The sequence below is a fragment of the Apteryx mantelli genome, chromosome 4 (genome assembly GCF_036417845.1).
Source record: "Apteryx mantelli isolate bAptMan1 chromosome 4, bAptMan1.hap1, whole genome shotgun sequence".
Taxonomy (NCBI): Eukaryota; Metazoa; Chordata; class Aves; order Apterygiformes; family Apterygidae; genus Apteryx; species Apteryx mantelli.
This window is the reverse complement of record NC_089981.1, coordinates 23,799,596-23,812,676: the sequence shown is the minus strand read 5'-3', so window position 1 is coordinate 23,812,676 and position 13,081 is coordinate 23,799,596. Positions and strand designations below refer to the sequence as shown.

General features: G+C 53.5%; 2 protein-coding genes across 3 annotated transcripts in view; both read right to left on the bottom strand.

Annotated features, from left to right (window-relative positions):
• LSP1 (lymphocyte specific protein 1) overlaps positions 1-4,547 on the bottom strand; it is a 51,845-nt gene extending 47,298 nt beyond the window's left edge. The window contains exon 1 of one of the 2 annotated variants that reach the window (XM_067296006.1): positions 4,403-4,547. In XM_067296006.1, the coding sequence (XP_067152107.1) occupies positions 4,403-4,482 (80 nt within the window). In that variant the 5' untranslated portion in view covers positions 4,483-4,547. The remainder of the gene's footprint in view (positions 1-4,402) is intronic. The other variant, XM_013957959.2, reaches the window with a different exon arrangement.
• A 1,057-nt stretch (positions 4,548-5,604) lies between these two features.
• Positions 5,605-7,766, bottom strand: TNNI2 (troponin I2, fast skeletal type). The gene is made up of 5 exons (XM_013957831.2): positions 7,748-7,766; positions 7,423-7,551; positions 6,719-6,808; positions 6,396-6,572; positions 5,605-5,719 (listed from the first exon to the last, which is right to left on the bottom strand). Exons 2-5 carry the CDS (start codon positions 7,543-7,545, stop codon positions 5,621-5,623), a joined length of 489 nt encoding a protein of 162 aa, XP_013813285.2. The 5' UTR covers positions 7,546-7,551; positions 7,748-7,766; the 3' UTR covers positions 5,605-5,620.
• Positions 7,767-13,081: the final 5,315 nt, after the last annotated feature.

Here is a 13,081-nt window from a genome sequence, read left to right as displayed (position 1 = left end):
CAGCCAGCCCAGAAACCGTAGGCGGCTGCGATACGTTCTGCTGTCCCCATTGCTGCAAGAGAAAGGGCACTCGGACTTTGTAAGAGGCCCAGCCCTCTCTGAAGCAGCACATAGCCTGAAGCCCAAGCGTCTGGGCAGGACACCCGGGACAGGATGATGGAAAACCTGCTTTCCTCCCACCTTCCCAAGCCAGCTGTCCACACACCTCTCGTCTGAGACGAACTCGGACATGCCCACAGAGCAGCGCTAACCCTGTTTCAGCCACAGCAGATGCAAAGACGTTCGTTCAGCCAACCCTGGTGGCATGGCTGAGAACAGCCCCGAACTGTCCCCCCATCCGTCCCGAGGCCAGGAGGCCGCCCTGTGCCAGAGGGGGCTGCTGCTCCCCCGGACAGCAGCTCTCCCCCCCCGGTGGGGAATGCCTGCCTGCTCCCCGGGAGCGATAACACCCTGCCTTCCCCAAACTCTGCCTGGACAGCCCCGCTTTCCCCACCGCTGCAGGCTTATTAGCCCCGTCCTACGACCAAGGCCGAGCAGAGCTCGCCCCCTCGTGGGACACGGAGCCCACGGCTCCGCGGGCTCCAGGGGTTTGGTTCCCCGGGTTTGCAGGCCAGGCTGTGCCTGCACCCGCGTTGGGTTACAGCCTTTCTCCAGGAGGACAGGCTCTCCAGCACAGCCTCAGCCAGCCTCACCTCACCCCAGCAGCGCCAGACTAGCAAAAGCCTCCTCACAACATCTAGCCCGGTCCTCGGGGTGCCCAGCCCTGCCATCACACACACACACACAGCCCCACAGCAAGGTCTCCCCAAAGCCCAAGGGCAAAGGATGCCACAGCGCAGCCAGGCTTCACCCCAGGAGTTTTAAGAGAGCTTGTCAAGAGCACATCCTCTTTCCGTGCCTCCACTCAGCTAGCCCTCCAGCCCTCGGATTCTTCTGTGGTTAAAGAGAAAAGTAGAATTCAAAGAACTGGGCAATCCCCCACTTCCTTTAACACCCACCCCCCTCCAAACCTGTAGCTTTACATTGCAAAATAAGCTCAGAGGCAAAACTAGCTAGGCTTTTTTTTTTTTTTTTTGCAAGAGAGAAGGGACAGTGAAGGCACCTGACATGTCCCTGTAATTAGGGGAAGTTCTTTATCCCCAAGGGCCACTCCCAAAGCACCTATATTCAGTTTGAAAGTGCTGAAGTGTTGCCAAGCTTCATTTGATTATCCAAGTGAAATCTGTTGATCCTCCCCTATTTCCTTCCCCATCATTTTCCACTTTGATGCACCCAGCTGGGTCAAAGTTTGACCAGTCGCTCTGAGCAGGGATCAGCTGTCCCTCCATCCCTCCCCTAAGGAATCCCATGCCCTGATGGGTCCAAAGACACTCTGCATATCACTTTCCCCCAGACAACCTCCTTCCAGCCATGGGTATACTTAGCAACAACAGTCATCTTAGCAAGGACCCTCCAAGGTTCCTCTAAGGATCTGGAGAATTCAAGACAGCTGGGGATAGATACAGCAAAGACAAGACTGGGGCTTGCTAGCACAGCAAAGCCTTTCCCCAGGCAGTGACCATACATGGGCTGCCAAGGGCTTCCCGCAGCTCTGGGCATGGGAAGCCCCAGCAGGAAGGAGCCTCAGGAAGCTGACTGCATTTCCAAAGAGCCGTTCTCATCTCAGACCCCTGCAGCAGCAGAGAAACCCGCCTCACAAGCCACGGTCCCACTCGGCTGGGAAAATCCTGCAGAGCACAGCACAAATAGGCCCCGACACAGGCACATGCACGTCCACATGTGCAGTAGCTGAGGTCAGGGGCTACCTGAAGCCCCCGCTGCTTTATAGACAGTGCGCTGAATAACAGGGGTACATCAGGTTATCTAGCTGCAGCGTAAAGCAGGCCTCCCCTGCAGCTCCAGCCCCTCCGCATCACCATGGGAGGCCTGGCTTCCCCACTCTCCCCCAAATTCTGCTCTAGGTGTTGTTACACCAGCATGAGTCTTTGCCAGAATGCTCCAGTTAATATGGGGAAACAGAGCAAGCTACAGCCAGATTAATTAGGTTTTCATTGGTATAGTTATGCAAGTATAAGCTAATCTTCACATACCCTGGGCAGAACTAAGTAGATATGGTTCATTGCTTAAGCAAGCCCAACTTCTTTTCTTTCCCCCACCATATCTCCTCAGCACATATCTACATTGCTAAGAGATCCTCATGATTTGCTTTCCAGGGAGCTCCTTCATAGACCTCATTGCTCACACCCCCACAGCCTTTAAACTGTCTGGGGGGCACTGCCTTGACTCCATCTGTACACAGAGCAGCTTGGAAGCAGCTTTACCTTCAAGGAGAGAGAGGATCAAAGAGTTGAGCTCCTCACCCTGGCCACTTGGTGAGACAAGGTAGCCCTAAACAGCAAGCAAACGCTTGCTTCCTCCATTTTGGGAGTGGAAGTCACAAGAGCCTGGCAGATGCTTAAACAACGCAAGCAAAAGCAGGAGAAGTCTAGAAACTGTTACACAGGTTGGGAGAGAAAGCAGTTCTCCATATTTTAAAAACAAAAGAGGAAGGAAGAGTGCTTTCTGTTTTTTCCATTAAGCTTTGAATTTCATTAAAATTTTAAGATTCAGCTGGGGAGAAAGGGGTGTATAACCCTTCCATCAATATTTATATACACATACACACTTTTTAACAAGTTTCAATAGGCTGTAAGAGTTACACTGCTCTAGATCCCTCCAGACAACCTCTTCTTTTTGCCAGAAACAAAAGAAGGAAGAGCCTGACCCTGCCTCACCAGCAACCACTGCTGAGCAGGCCCCGATGGAGCAGGCATACCTGCAGACACCACAGCGAGAGGGCAACAGGAAAGCTCCACCACCCTGAGACACCCCCAGCATCAGCTCCCACAGAGGAGGCCAGCTTGAGGTTGTTCTTATACCCCAAGGCACCTGCAAGGCAAATCCAGCTCTTCCAGACCTTGCTCAGGCTGCAGCAACGCCTGGAAACCCCATACAACACACTGAGAAAGCAGAGCACTCCCCCAGCAGCAAAGGCTTCCCCTCTGAGCAGAGACATTCATGCTCTGAGCCTCCACCACCTTTTGAAGCCTCCAGTCGAGTCCTCAGCCCAGGCTAATTGCTGTCAGGTGTCAGCCAAAACACTTACTACAACCCTAAGTGACAGGAGACGACACACCTTTCTCCTCTTGTTGTCACTCAAGATTTTTTTTCTGTAAACACGAACTGCATCAGCTTTCAGCAGCCTTGGGGAGAAATGCTAACGCAAGCTTTGAAGCTAGAGGCAAAAGTCAGGCAGACCCTCAAGCTCCCCAAATGCTCAGTCTGAATCCAGCTGAATCCAGATCTAAATACTTCAGTGTGATACCTCAGCCGAGCTTATCTCTGTTTTCCTCTACCAGCTGACACACAGACAACTGCAGTTTGGTCTCTGCTACCGGTCTTTTTTCCTTTAACCCCCACGGAAAGCTGTCTGCTTTGGAGCTGACAGACCAAGGTTTATAGTCTATGTGGATAAAGCAACAAAGCAGATCAGGCAAAGAGATGCATAAACCTATAAAAGGCAGCAAGTAGTCTTAATATTTTCCAGTTTAATCCAGTTAGAGACAGAGTAGACGCAGGAAGAGTTCAGACCCCTGAAAGAGCATCACCTCCCCATCACATCCCGCCAGTGCATCAGCGAGGCGTTAGCCTCCAGTTTCGCAAACGCCCAAGACAGCCTTGCAAAAATGGCAGATTTGCTCGCTTCGCCTGGAAGCCAAAGGGGTTTGGGCATCTCCAATACCCTTTCCACCAAAGTCACCCACCGCAGAAAGGACACCTATTTCACAAGAGCCTGCCAACACTCGCTCTTCCAAACCCTTTTCTTGGCCTTGCTGGGCGGCTGTTCTGTAGGTCCTGCCCAGCCTGGAGTTATCATCGGGAGGAAGGTGCAATCACAGCATTTTGGGGGCAGGAGCGCTCTGGAAAGCTCATGTTCTCCAAAGGCTCAGGTGGCATATCCCCAGGATTGCTTCAAGAAGAGGCAGCTGATCTCCACCCACTTGTTTTAAAGACGGGGCTAATTTCAACTGTGGCACACAACAGCAGGTCCGGACCTCAGAGCTAGACCCCTTGCTGACCTTGGCTTGGGCTGGAGCCAAGGTCTTCCTCCCGGTCCCACCCCCAAGGGCTCTGGAGGTCAGAGGAGATAAGAAATTTAGCAAGTCTAATTCTCTCCCAGCCTGGGGAGGCTTGTCAATAGCATCCAGTGGCTTTCTGCATTTCAGTCTCATGGATCAACTTCATTCTGGCCTCGCATCTTCCTCCTGCACCACCATCCCCAGTTTCCCAGCCTCCCGGTTTCCCCGGGAGCCCCCGTGGGAAGGCAACCGTGGCGGTGGGCTCCCCCATGCCCAGGCCTCACCTCTCGCTCTCCGCGGGGGACTCGTCCCCCACTTGATCCACGCCTTCTGCGCCCGCTTGGCACCCCTCTGAGTCTGACATTTTCTCTCCTTGCTGGCAGCGCTGGCAGGTGGCTCTGCCGGGGACGGGGACACGGCGCGAGGGTGCGCGCTGCCGCCTCGCTCTTCCTGCGCTCAGCAGAAGTGAGCTGCGCCGGAAACCTCATGGGCTGAAGGTTTGGGGGGGGATGGGAAGGCAACTTTCTTTTTTGGATTTTTTTGAGGTTTTGCCTCTGCCGGCAGCCTCGAAATCAGGAAGTATCACCCCGGAGCAGTGAGCACAGTGACCTGCCTTTCCCTGCCGGTGCTCATGGCACAGGCAGCTGCAGACCACAGGATGCTGACACTCCTGGGTGACAAGCTCGCCAAGGCCCGGAGGTTGTCCTGGTTTCACACCTTGCCTGTCAATGCCATGGCTGGTCCAGCCCATTCCTCTTCAGATATCTGGCATGTGCCACCCCTTTCTGGTCCTGCAGCCCCAGAGCGGGGTCTGCCCCGCTGTCTCCTGCCCTGCTTTCCTTGCACCCCCAGCACGGGCTGTGTAAAGGTGGTGTGGGCAGGGGCAGCTGCCTGCACCAAGGCTTGCAAGGGATGGGGAGAGCAGTTCGGGTCCCAGCCTGGAGATGGTGGAGACAAAGGAGCCACCGGTTCTTTGCCACAGGCCAGTGACAAGGACCAGGGCCAGCCGCGCAGTGTGGCTGGCCTGAGAGCTGGTGTGAGAACTGCAGCAGTGGCCTCCAGCCACCACAGGGTCACCAAGCTGGTCCCTGCCCCTCTGCCCATGCACGCAGGCTGGGGAGGAAGGGGACGGAGCAGCCACGGTCAGCCCTGCTGAGGCAGAAGAGGAAGCAGAAGGAGCTACAGCCGCTGATGCCATGAGCGCACAGCCTCGCTCATTTCCTTCTCGTGGCAAATAGTTCCTCAATATCCCCTATTTTCATCCCCCCCCCCCCCAGGAAGTGTCCTGCAGGGCAGAAGAGCCCCCCAGCATTGGGGGTTGGCGGCTTGGAGACCCTCGTGGGGTGCCAGACAGACGTGGCCGGGCCGACCCCGGCCCTGCTCCACCACTAAAACTTTATTTACATCATCGCTTTCCCACCGCGGCTTTTACAAAACAAGAGAGAAATGGAGAAAAGGCGGGAGCCGCGGGTGCCGAGCGATCGCCTTCGGGGGGGGGGCGTTTAGGACTCTCCCGCCTCGAACATCTTCTTCCTGCCCTCCATGCCAGACTTCTCCTCGATATTCTTCCTCCAGTCACCCACGTCGCGAAGGTCCTTCTCCTGCGGGCCGGAGGCACACATGTCAGGGTGGCTGGCGGTGCCACATGGCCTCGCTCCCTGCTGCCCCCCAGCCCACCGCCCCACCAGCCCGGCAGCTAGCGGATCCCATGGATCTGAGAACCTCCCCAGGATTTAAGTGATGCCTTGGGTCTGGCATTAAATGTGGAAGTGAATTTCTGCCTTTAAAGTACTTTTTGCACCATTTGTAGAGCTTTCCTCCTTGCTGAACCACATTTGGAGAGAAATCTCCAAATCCTGGGGGAGCAGAGCCCCGGCTCAGAGCCTCCAGTGCTCCCAGCCTGAGCTTTCCAGCTCTGCTCACCCCGATTCTCATGACCCACAGCGGGAGCCGCTACCGTTCAGACTGCAGCATTACACCACTGCTGGCAGCAGGGCAATGTCCTTCATGCATCCAGTCATGGAAACCTCACAGCAAACGCCAGTAAAGTTTTCCCTCGGAAAATGCTGCGCCAGCTCAAGGAGCCCAGTTCCACCCCTGCTGTATATCTTTGGGGGCTACACCCTACTTTTTCAACACTGTGGGAGCTGGAGGAGAAAATATTGGGCAGGAATAATAACTGCAGAGGTGGGGTCACCCTCAGGCCTGTCTATCACACAGGGTCCCCAAAAGCAGGGGCCAGTCACTGTCCTGGTGTATGGGAGAGGGAAGGAGTACCTTCTCAGTGTCCTCCTTCTTGACTTGCTTCAGGTTGGCGCGGAGGTCCATGCAGACCTTGTGCTTGGAGCCCAGCAGGGCACGCAGCATAGCGTCAGCGGACATGCGCACCCTACGCAGGGGCGGCCGCTTGAACTTGCCCCTCAGGTCGAACAGCTTCTGGCTCAAGTCTTCCAGCTGCAGGGAAGAAATGAGGGAAGAGAGAGAGGGGGGCATCAGCTTCAGGAGATGGACTAGGTGCCAACAAGTGGTGTGAGGAGGAACTAAGCATGAGCTGGAGACTCCTCTGAGACAGCTGAGGGATGACTCCACAGGAAACCCACCTCCTTGTTAGTCTTCTGTAACTTCATCTCTGTGTCATACCTTTCCTCATCCACTGAGTCTATCTTGGCATGAAGCTTTTTGCACAGTTCCTGGGAGAAAGAGCAGAGAGGAAAGCTGAGTACTAGGACCCACACATGTGATTCCTCTCCCCTGACCACTTCCTTCTCCTCTACTCTGAAAGACCCTCACCCAGAAGACTGGTGAAGGATCAGTCCATCAGTCAAGACCAACTGGTCCCAGATGGGGAAGGGTGTCTTGCAGGCCAGTTCCTGCTCACTGTCCCACCAGTTCCATGGGACTTCTGCCTCAACATGTCATTGGAAATGCAGCTTTCCTGCCAGCTAGCCCCCTCTCTTGCAGGGAGACCCCAGTTGGACACTCAAGCCAGCTCCACGATATCCATTCAGGCAGGGGGCATGTCATCAGGCAGCCGAAAGAGGGAAAGAGGCCGTGGCCTTGGCGCTGCAGATGAAATGCCCCACAAAAGTTGTAAGTTGCCTTTCTGGCCCTGCACTGCCAACTGTCCCCCAAAATGTCTTGGGGGTGCTAGTGCCCCTGGATCTCCCTTGTCTCTGCCTCCATGGTGGAGGGGGGCACCCAAAGATGGGCCAAGATGGGAAGGAAGATGTAGATCCACCAGGCTGACTGGTGGAGCCAAATCCTTTGTGGTCCAGCACAGCTAGAGGATTAAATAAATCATTACCTGAAGCTCCTGCATGGATCCCGGGAGTGACAGAGGCGGACAGTGCTCTGCCAGGTAGTTCTGCTTTTCCACCTCTTTAGCAGCTGTTTCCCTTTCTATTTCAGTGGCAGCGAGCTGGAGCATAGCACTCTGGAAGGCAGCAGCAGGAGGTCAGTGAGGGGTGGAGGCAAGGGCAGAGGGAGGGAGCTGTGGTGGACCCCGGCCAGAGAGACAGCTCGGACAGCGGGGAGCTCCCTGCCTCCGCAATACCGACATCTCCAAGCAAGGGGGACCAGAGGGGACATAAGTCCAACACACCTCAGCCTGTCCCAGCGATGCCACCTACCTTCAGGTGCTGCCGACGGGCAGTGGCTGCCCTCCTCTTTTTCTGCAAGTGGGAGGAAAGAGAGAAAAGCAGGTTATCATGTGTCCATTCCCGCCTTGTTTCCCCTCTCTGTACAACCCCATTGTCCATTTAGGACCTATATTCCTGCCAAGGAGCTGGCTCCAACCGGGAAGCACACCTTGACACATGGTTGGTCCCCAAACCAGCTGCACTCCAAAAAGAGGCTCCGCACCACACCCGGCTTTGCCAATCTCAGGCAGCTAAACCCCACAAACCAGGCCTCAGGTAAAAATAATGAAATTAAAGATGCATATAAAAGAGAGCTCTAAAGCTGGCTTCTTGAGATTTTTTAAGCTTTTTAGCCCTTCCTCGAATTTCCTCTTCACTCAGAAGTGTGTTTTGCTCTCCATTCAAGCTAATGGGCCCCAATGCCCCTGGGTACTAGGGAGCTGTGGGATTTCTTTCCAAGAGATTGATGGCACACCCAGGCGAGAACAGCCAAACAGATGAATACATGAAGGCTGTGTAATTTGTGGGGCTGAAAAGACCTTGCGCAGGGCCTGTTCTGGCCAGTTAAACTGGGAGAGACGGGGGCAGCAAGGCTGCGGCTGCCGGACAAAAGCCAGCTCTGTCTTCCCTGCGATGCCGGCTGAGAAATATACTGCACTCTCCAGCTCTGTAAATCATCACATTTTGGGGAGCATGGCAGACTGAGTCTGCCTTTTTGTGCCCATAATGTGTTGGAACAGCAGCAGCAGGTCTCCTGGTTACAAAAGAAGCTGCAACCTTGATCTGTCACTGCCTTGCAGCTGTTTCCTCAGCAGTTCACCCAGAAGGCAAAGCAGGCCTGAGTGTGGTTGGGGCAGGGGAAATGCACTCTGACATCTGATATGCAGTTGCGGGGGAGAAGAAAGCAGTGTTTGGGTGTGAGTTTGTGCTACATGCAGGAGGAAGTGGATAAGGATCTACAGACTGCAATGTAATAAAATCTGACATGTTTTGCATGTACAGATGGTGCTAAGGCCTTCCTGAAAGAGGCGGAGGGCTCTGCAGAGAAAAGGCATCCAGCTCAGAGATGCAATGCAGCACTAATTGCATTAACTGGCAGGATTCTGCTCGTATGAGTCTGGGCATGGACCACGAGGTTGATCCCTTGAGCACTCTCAGCCCAGGCTTTATTCTCCATCTCAAAAATAGTACTTTAGCAAATAGTGCCCTCCTGGCCTTCTTTGGGGGCGCTGGGTTTTGTGGGGAATCAAAGCACCTGTTGGACATCAACTCCATGTTGTGGAGTTTCTGGGCTTCCCTGAAACACTCTTCTCTCTAGGTGAGGACAAGCCCTACCTTGTGCTGTTTTAGACATCTGGTGAGGTGCCAGCCGGAGACGGAGGACTGAGCAACTTGCTAAGAGGAGATGTGGAGCGATGCTGGCAGAACTAGCATCTGGTCTTGGTTGCTATGTCTCCTGCATTGACTAGAGGGGAGTTTGGGTCTGCTACTGATTCAGAGACAGCTCAGTCTGCACAAAATCCTCCTCTGTTTGTAGATGTGCATTACATGACTGTCTCCCACCAGTGGTGGGATTTCACACACCACAGAAGAGAAATCAAACTCAGCAGAACACAGATGTTTGCGCTTTTTTGAAAGAGGCAGTGAATTCTGCTGTGACAAAGCCACATACAACCCTCCCACACCTTCTCCTGTGGTCAGCACAGCTTGGACACCCTATTAAACCCCAGTGTAGCTATTCCAAGGCTTTGAACGCAGACCTGCTCCAGCTCTGCTGGAAGCCAGGGAGAACACCTAAGCAAGCAATCTCTTTCATCTTCATGTTCCCCTGGAACCCAACCACATCAGATCGCCTTTGAAAAACGATTGGACGATGCTTTGCAGGTTGAAGATGAGGCAATAAATATGAGGAATGACAGGCAGTGCAACCAAAGAGGATGCACTTCCGAGGGCTGGGATTTCATCTGTTTCTGTATTAAAGATGGGGGAGATGCGATTCAGGACCACCAGCCCTTGCTCTCCAGGCAGGGGTTCCCAGCACCATCTCGTGGCCAACTTGGGAAGTAGGAAAGGAAAAAAAAAAACACCTAATTTCAAGCCAGAAGGCAGAAAGGACAAACACCTGCAAAAGGTTTTTTTCTGTCCTTCCCCACCTTTGCCAGAAGGAATCCCCAAGAAAACCTTGCTACAGCCTGGGCTGTTCTTCCTCCTGAGCAGCTGTTTTTTTCTAAGGAGGAACTGTGAAGCCAAGATTGGTCCCATGAGCATTGCTAAAGGGAAAAAGCCCAGCAACACACACTTACCTCTTCACTGTTCAAAAGGAAGCAATGGACAAGGAAGGGAAGGAAGAGAAAGGAAAAAAAAAAAGGCAGTTAGCATCCTAATCAGAAACAAGAGGAGGAATCTTAACAAGTTAAGAAAGTTGGCAGTTAAAAGTTTTAAAAGGCCAACAAAAAATTAGAGACAGAAAATGGGAACTTACTCAGACATCTTGCTTTAGATGGTTGTGAACCTGCAAAGAAAACCAAAAAAAAAGGTTCACAGTTATTCATGCCGGTGATGAATTTCTTGGGCTCAAAAACAAAGCAAGATTCCCCTAGTAAAAAAGAGGAACAGGTTTGTTCTTATTTCCCAACTTCTCCAAACTTTCATCACATGGGGAAGTAGGCTGCGGTCTGTGGACGAGAGCCAAACACGTGCCTCCTCACAGCCACACAAACCTCAGTGTCTGGGGGCTCCTAGACTGGGCAGAGTGGTGTTGGGACAGAAAAAGAAAGATTTGTCACAATAATTCCTGCAGGCACGTCTCTTCTTTGAGCCCCAGGAAAACCACTTTATGCAATGACGGAAGAAGAAGGAGAAACAGCTATTTTCAGACTTGACTCTGTCATGTAGCGACATAAGAAGCAAATCTTCCAGGCCTCAGCCTCCCTGCCTACAATATGGGGCAAACCGCACCGCCCCACTTCATGAACAAGAGATGTCCCAAGGATTGCGGAGGGTTCAGACACTATGGGAATGGGGTCAGACAGCAAGCCCAGGCAATGAGGACTTCAGAGCATATTGCTGCCGTAATGTGCCTACATCGCATGGTGCAGGGGTGCCTTTTGGAGCAGCCACAGCACAAATAACGTAGAATAGGTTTGACAGGGGTTTTTTTGTTGAGTTGATAAAGCCACAGCCCCAGACAAGTTCTTGCATTTCCTTTAAGTGGAAATCATACAGGCCCAACACAGCACCTTTGAATCTCCTATATTTTGCTGTAAATTGTTTCCCCATAAAAACAATTTTGTTTTTCTAGCAGACCAGTATTTCCTACTTATATCTACTAATGGAAGGACCCCGGAGTGCCAGTCCATCCCCAGTTAAGCTAGTCTCTTGCAGAACAGGCAACCTCCCAAAACACAGCTCTCTACAGACCTGGGAGGCCACGTTGGGAGGTGAAGTGTTAATGGGGCCCAAGCCCAAGGGAGGACGTACAGATTGCAGGGCCACGCTCCCTGAGGAAACTTTATCCTGGAAAATGTGCGGGCCCATCACATTACTGGGGAGGAAAGCGCTTCTAAAAATGGTCAGGGAGCTGCACAAGGAGCTGCAGCTGTCTCCTCAGACGGCAGCCTTTCGCCGGTGCCAGGCCCCATGACTCAGGGAGGCCGGGGCAACGCGAAGCAAAAGCCACCACAGGTGGCTCAGCTGCAGCTGAGAGACAGGGTCTTGGAGGAACGCAAGCTATTTTTACTTGCATTCCTCCTGCACACACACATGCACCCACTTCAATGACATCTAAGCTGCAAGTACAAAGGAAGCAAGGAGAGAATCCCAGTTCATGGTTATCTGCCTGCGATATGGGCTTTACATTACCTGTTCAGTGGGTTACAGTAAATCTGAACGTCTATCTCTATTTTACAGGCTTCCAAACGTTGAGGACAGTTTTGGGGAGGAAGGCGCTGCACAGACCAGGTGAGGAACGGGAGCGAGGGCTGTAAGTAGGGGAGCACTGCTGACTTACACCAGCTAAGGATGGGATCCCACTTCCCACAGCCTTGGGGAGGTCAGCGTTACGGAGCCTGCGGCTCCACTTGCCCTTCCGCTCAAGCCAGAGAGCAAAATCAGTCGAGTGAGGGGAAGGCATGAAACCAAAGAGAAAGAAGGCAGCTGGAAAAGACAGGGAGGCTTTCTGATGCATGGACCCTCTCCAACAGGCAAAGGATGGAGACAGTCTTATCAGCACCCCTGTTTTCCCTAGCACACCACCCCTCTTAGCATTTATCTCCCCAAAACTCACGTGAGCGAATCTGCTTCCCCTTCACCCCCTAACAACAAGCTGGGTCAGTAAGAGACATGCAAAACGGCTCACCCAAGTCCTGAGGAGAAAGACAGAGAGCCCCCGTGGATGGACAGGAGTGACTGGCGAGCCGTAGGCAGCTGGCTGAATAAGGAGGTATAAAAGGGCTTCTCGGGTGGCTCAGCAGAAAATCCACCTTCTCTTTAAGGGCATGGAGACCTTCTCAGACCAATGATGTGCAAGACTCCCTTGTGCACCTCCCTTGGCCGGGGCAGGCGAGCCAAGCAGCCCTGGAGGAAAGGGCAGCCACCATGGGCAGTGGGGAGACGGCGACGTACAGCTGCGGGGTGGGGAGCGGGAGGACTTCTGCTGCTGGTGGGTGGGGAAGTGGAGCCACCTCGGAGCCAGGGGGTGCTCCTCCTTGCGGGTGCTGAGGAAGGAGCCTTCCTCCCCCTCTTCTCTCTTGCTAACCTCTGACACTGGATATGGCCTCAGGGTTGTGGGCACCCCAGGCTCCCTGCACACAGCAATCCACCTGCAAGGCCCCGGCTGCCAGGTGCAGCCCATTAATAAAATTCCCCATTGGAGATGTAGTCTGGCTTATGCACGGACAAGGGAATGACAAGGCAGGGCTCCATTCGCTGCCACGGGCCTTTGAGCAGCTCTGCCCTTCGCCTGGTGGGAATGAAGGGTGGAAAGAGCCTGCGGTTTGTGCATGCTCCCCTCCAAAACAACTATGTATAACGTGTCCCTGAAAGAGCTACCCATCGCTAGCAGGTTCTTTTAACCTCAGTTACCACACAGGAAACATTTGCACCTCCAACAGCGTGAAACATTTCAACATAATTAAGGTTTTTAAAAAGCAGACGGTGTGCAGCCATGATGTTCACTGCAGTGCAGACACTGGGGAGAAGGAGCAATGCACGGGGGAGCAGCCCCGCACGACTAGCAAGAAAGAGCAGCCCCAGAGTCTGCTGTGGGGTGCCCCAGCCCCTTGCCTCCGTGGGCCCAAGGGAAGGGAAGACAGAGGATCCCACAGA

Coding starts and splice junctions, on each gene's coding strand:
- TNNI2 (XM_013957831.2), bottom strand. CDS start 7,545: ATGCTCCAGCTCGCTGCCACTGAAATAGAAAGGGAAACAGCTGCTAAA. Junction 6,573..6,718: donor TACAGAAGACTAACAAGGAG/GTGGGTTTCCTG, acceptor TCTTCCCTGCAG/CTGGAAGACTTGAGCCAGAA. Junction 5,720..6,395: donor AGAAGGAGGACACTGAGAAG/GTACTCCTTCCC, acceptor TCCGGCCCGCAG/GAGAAGGACCTTCGCGACGT.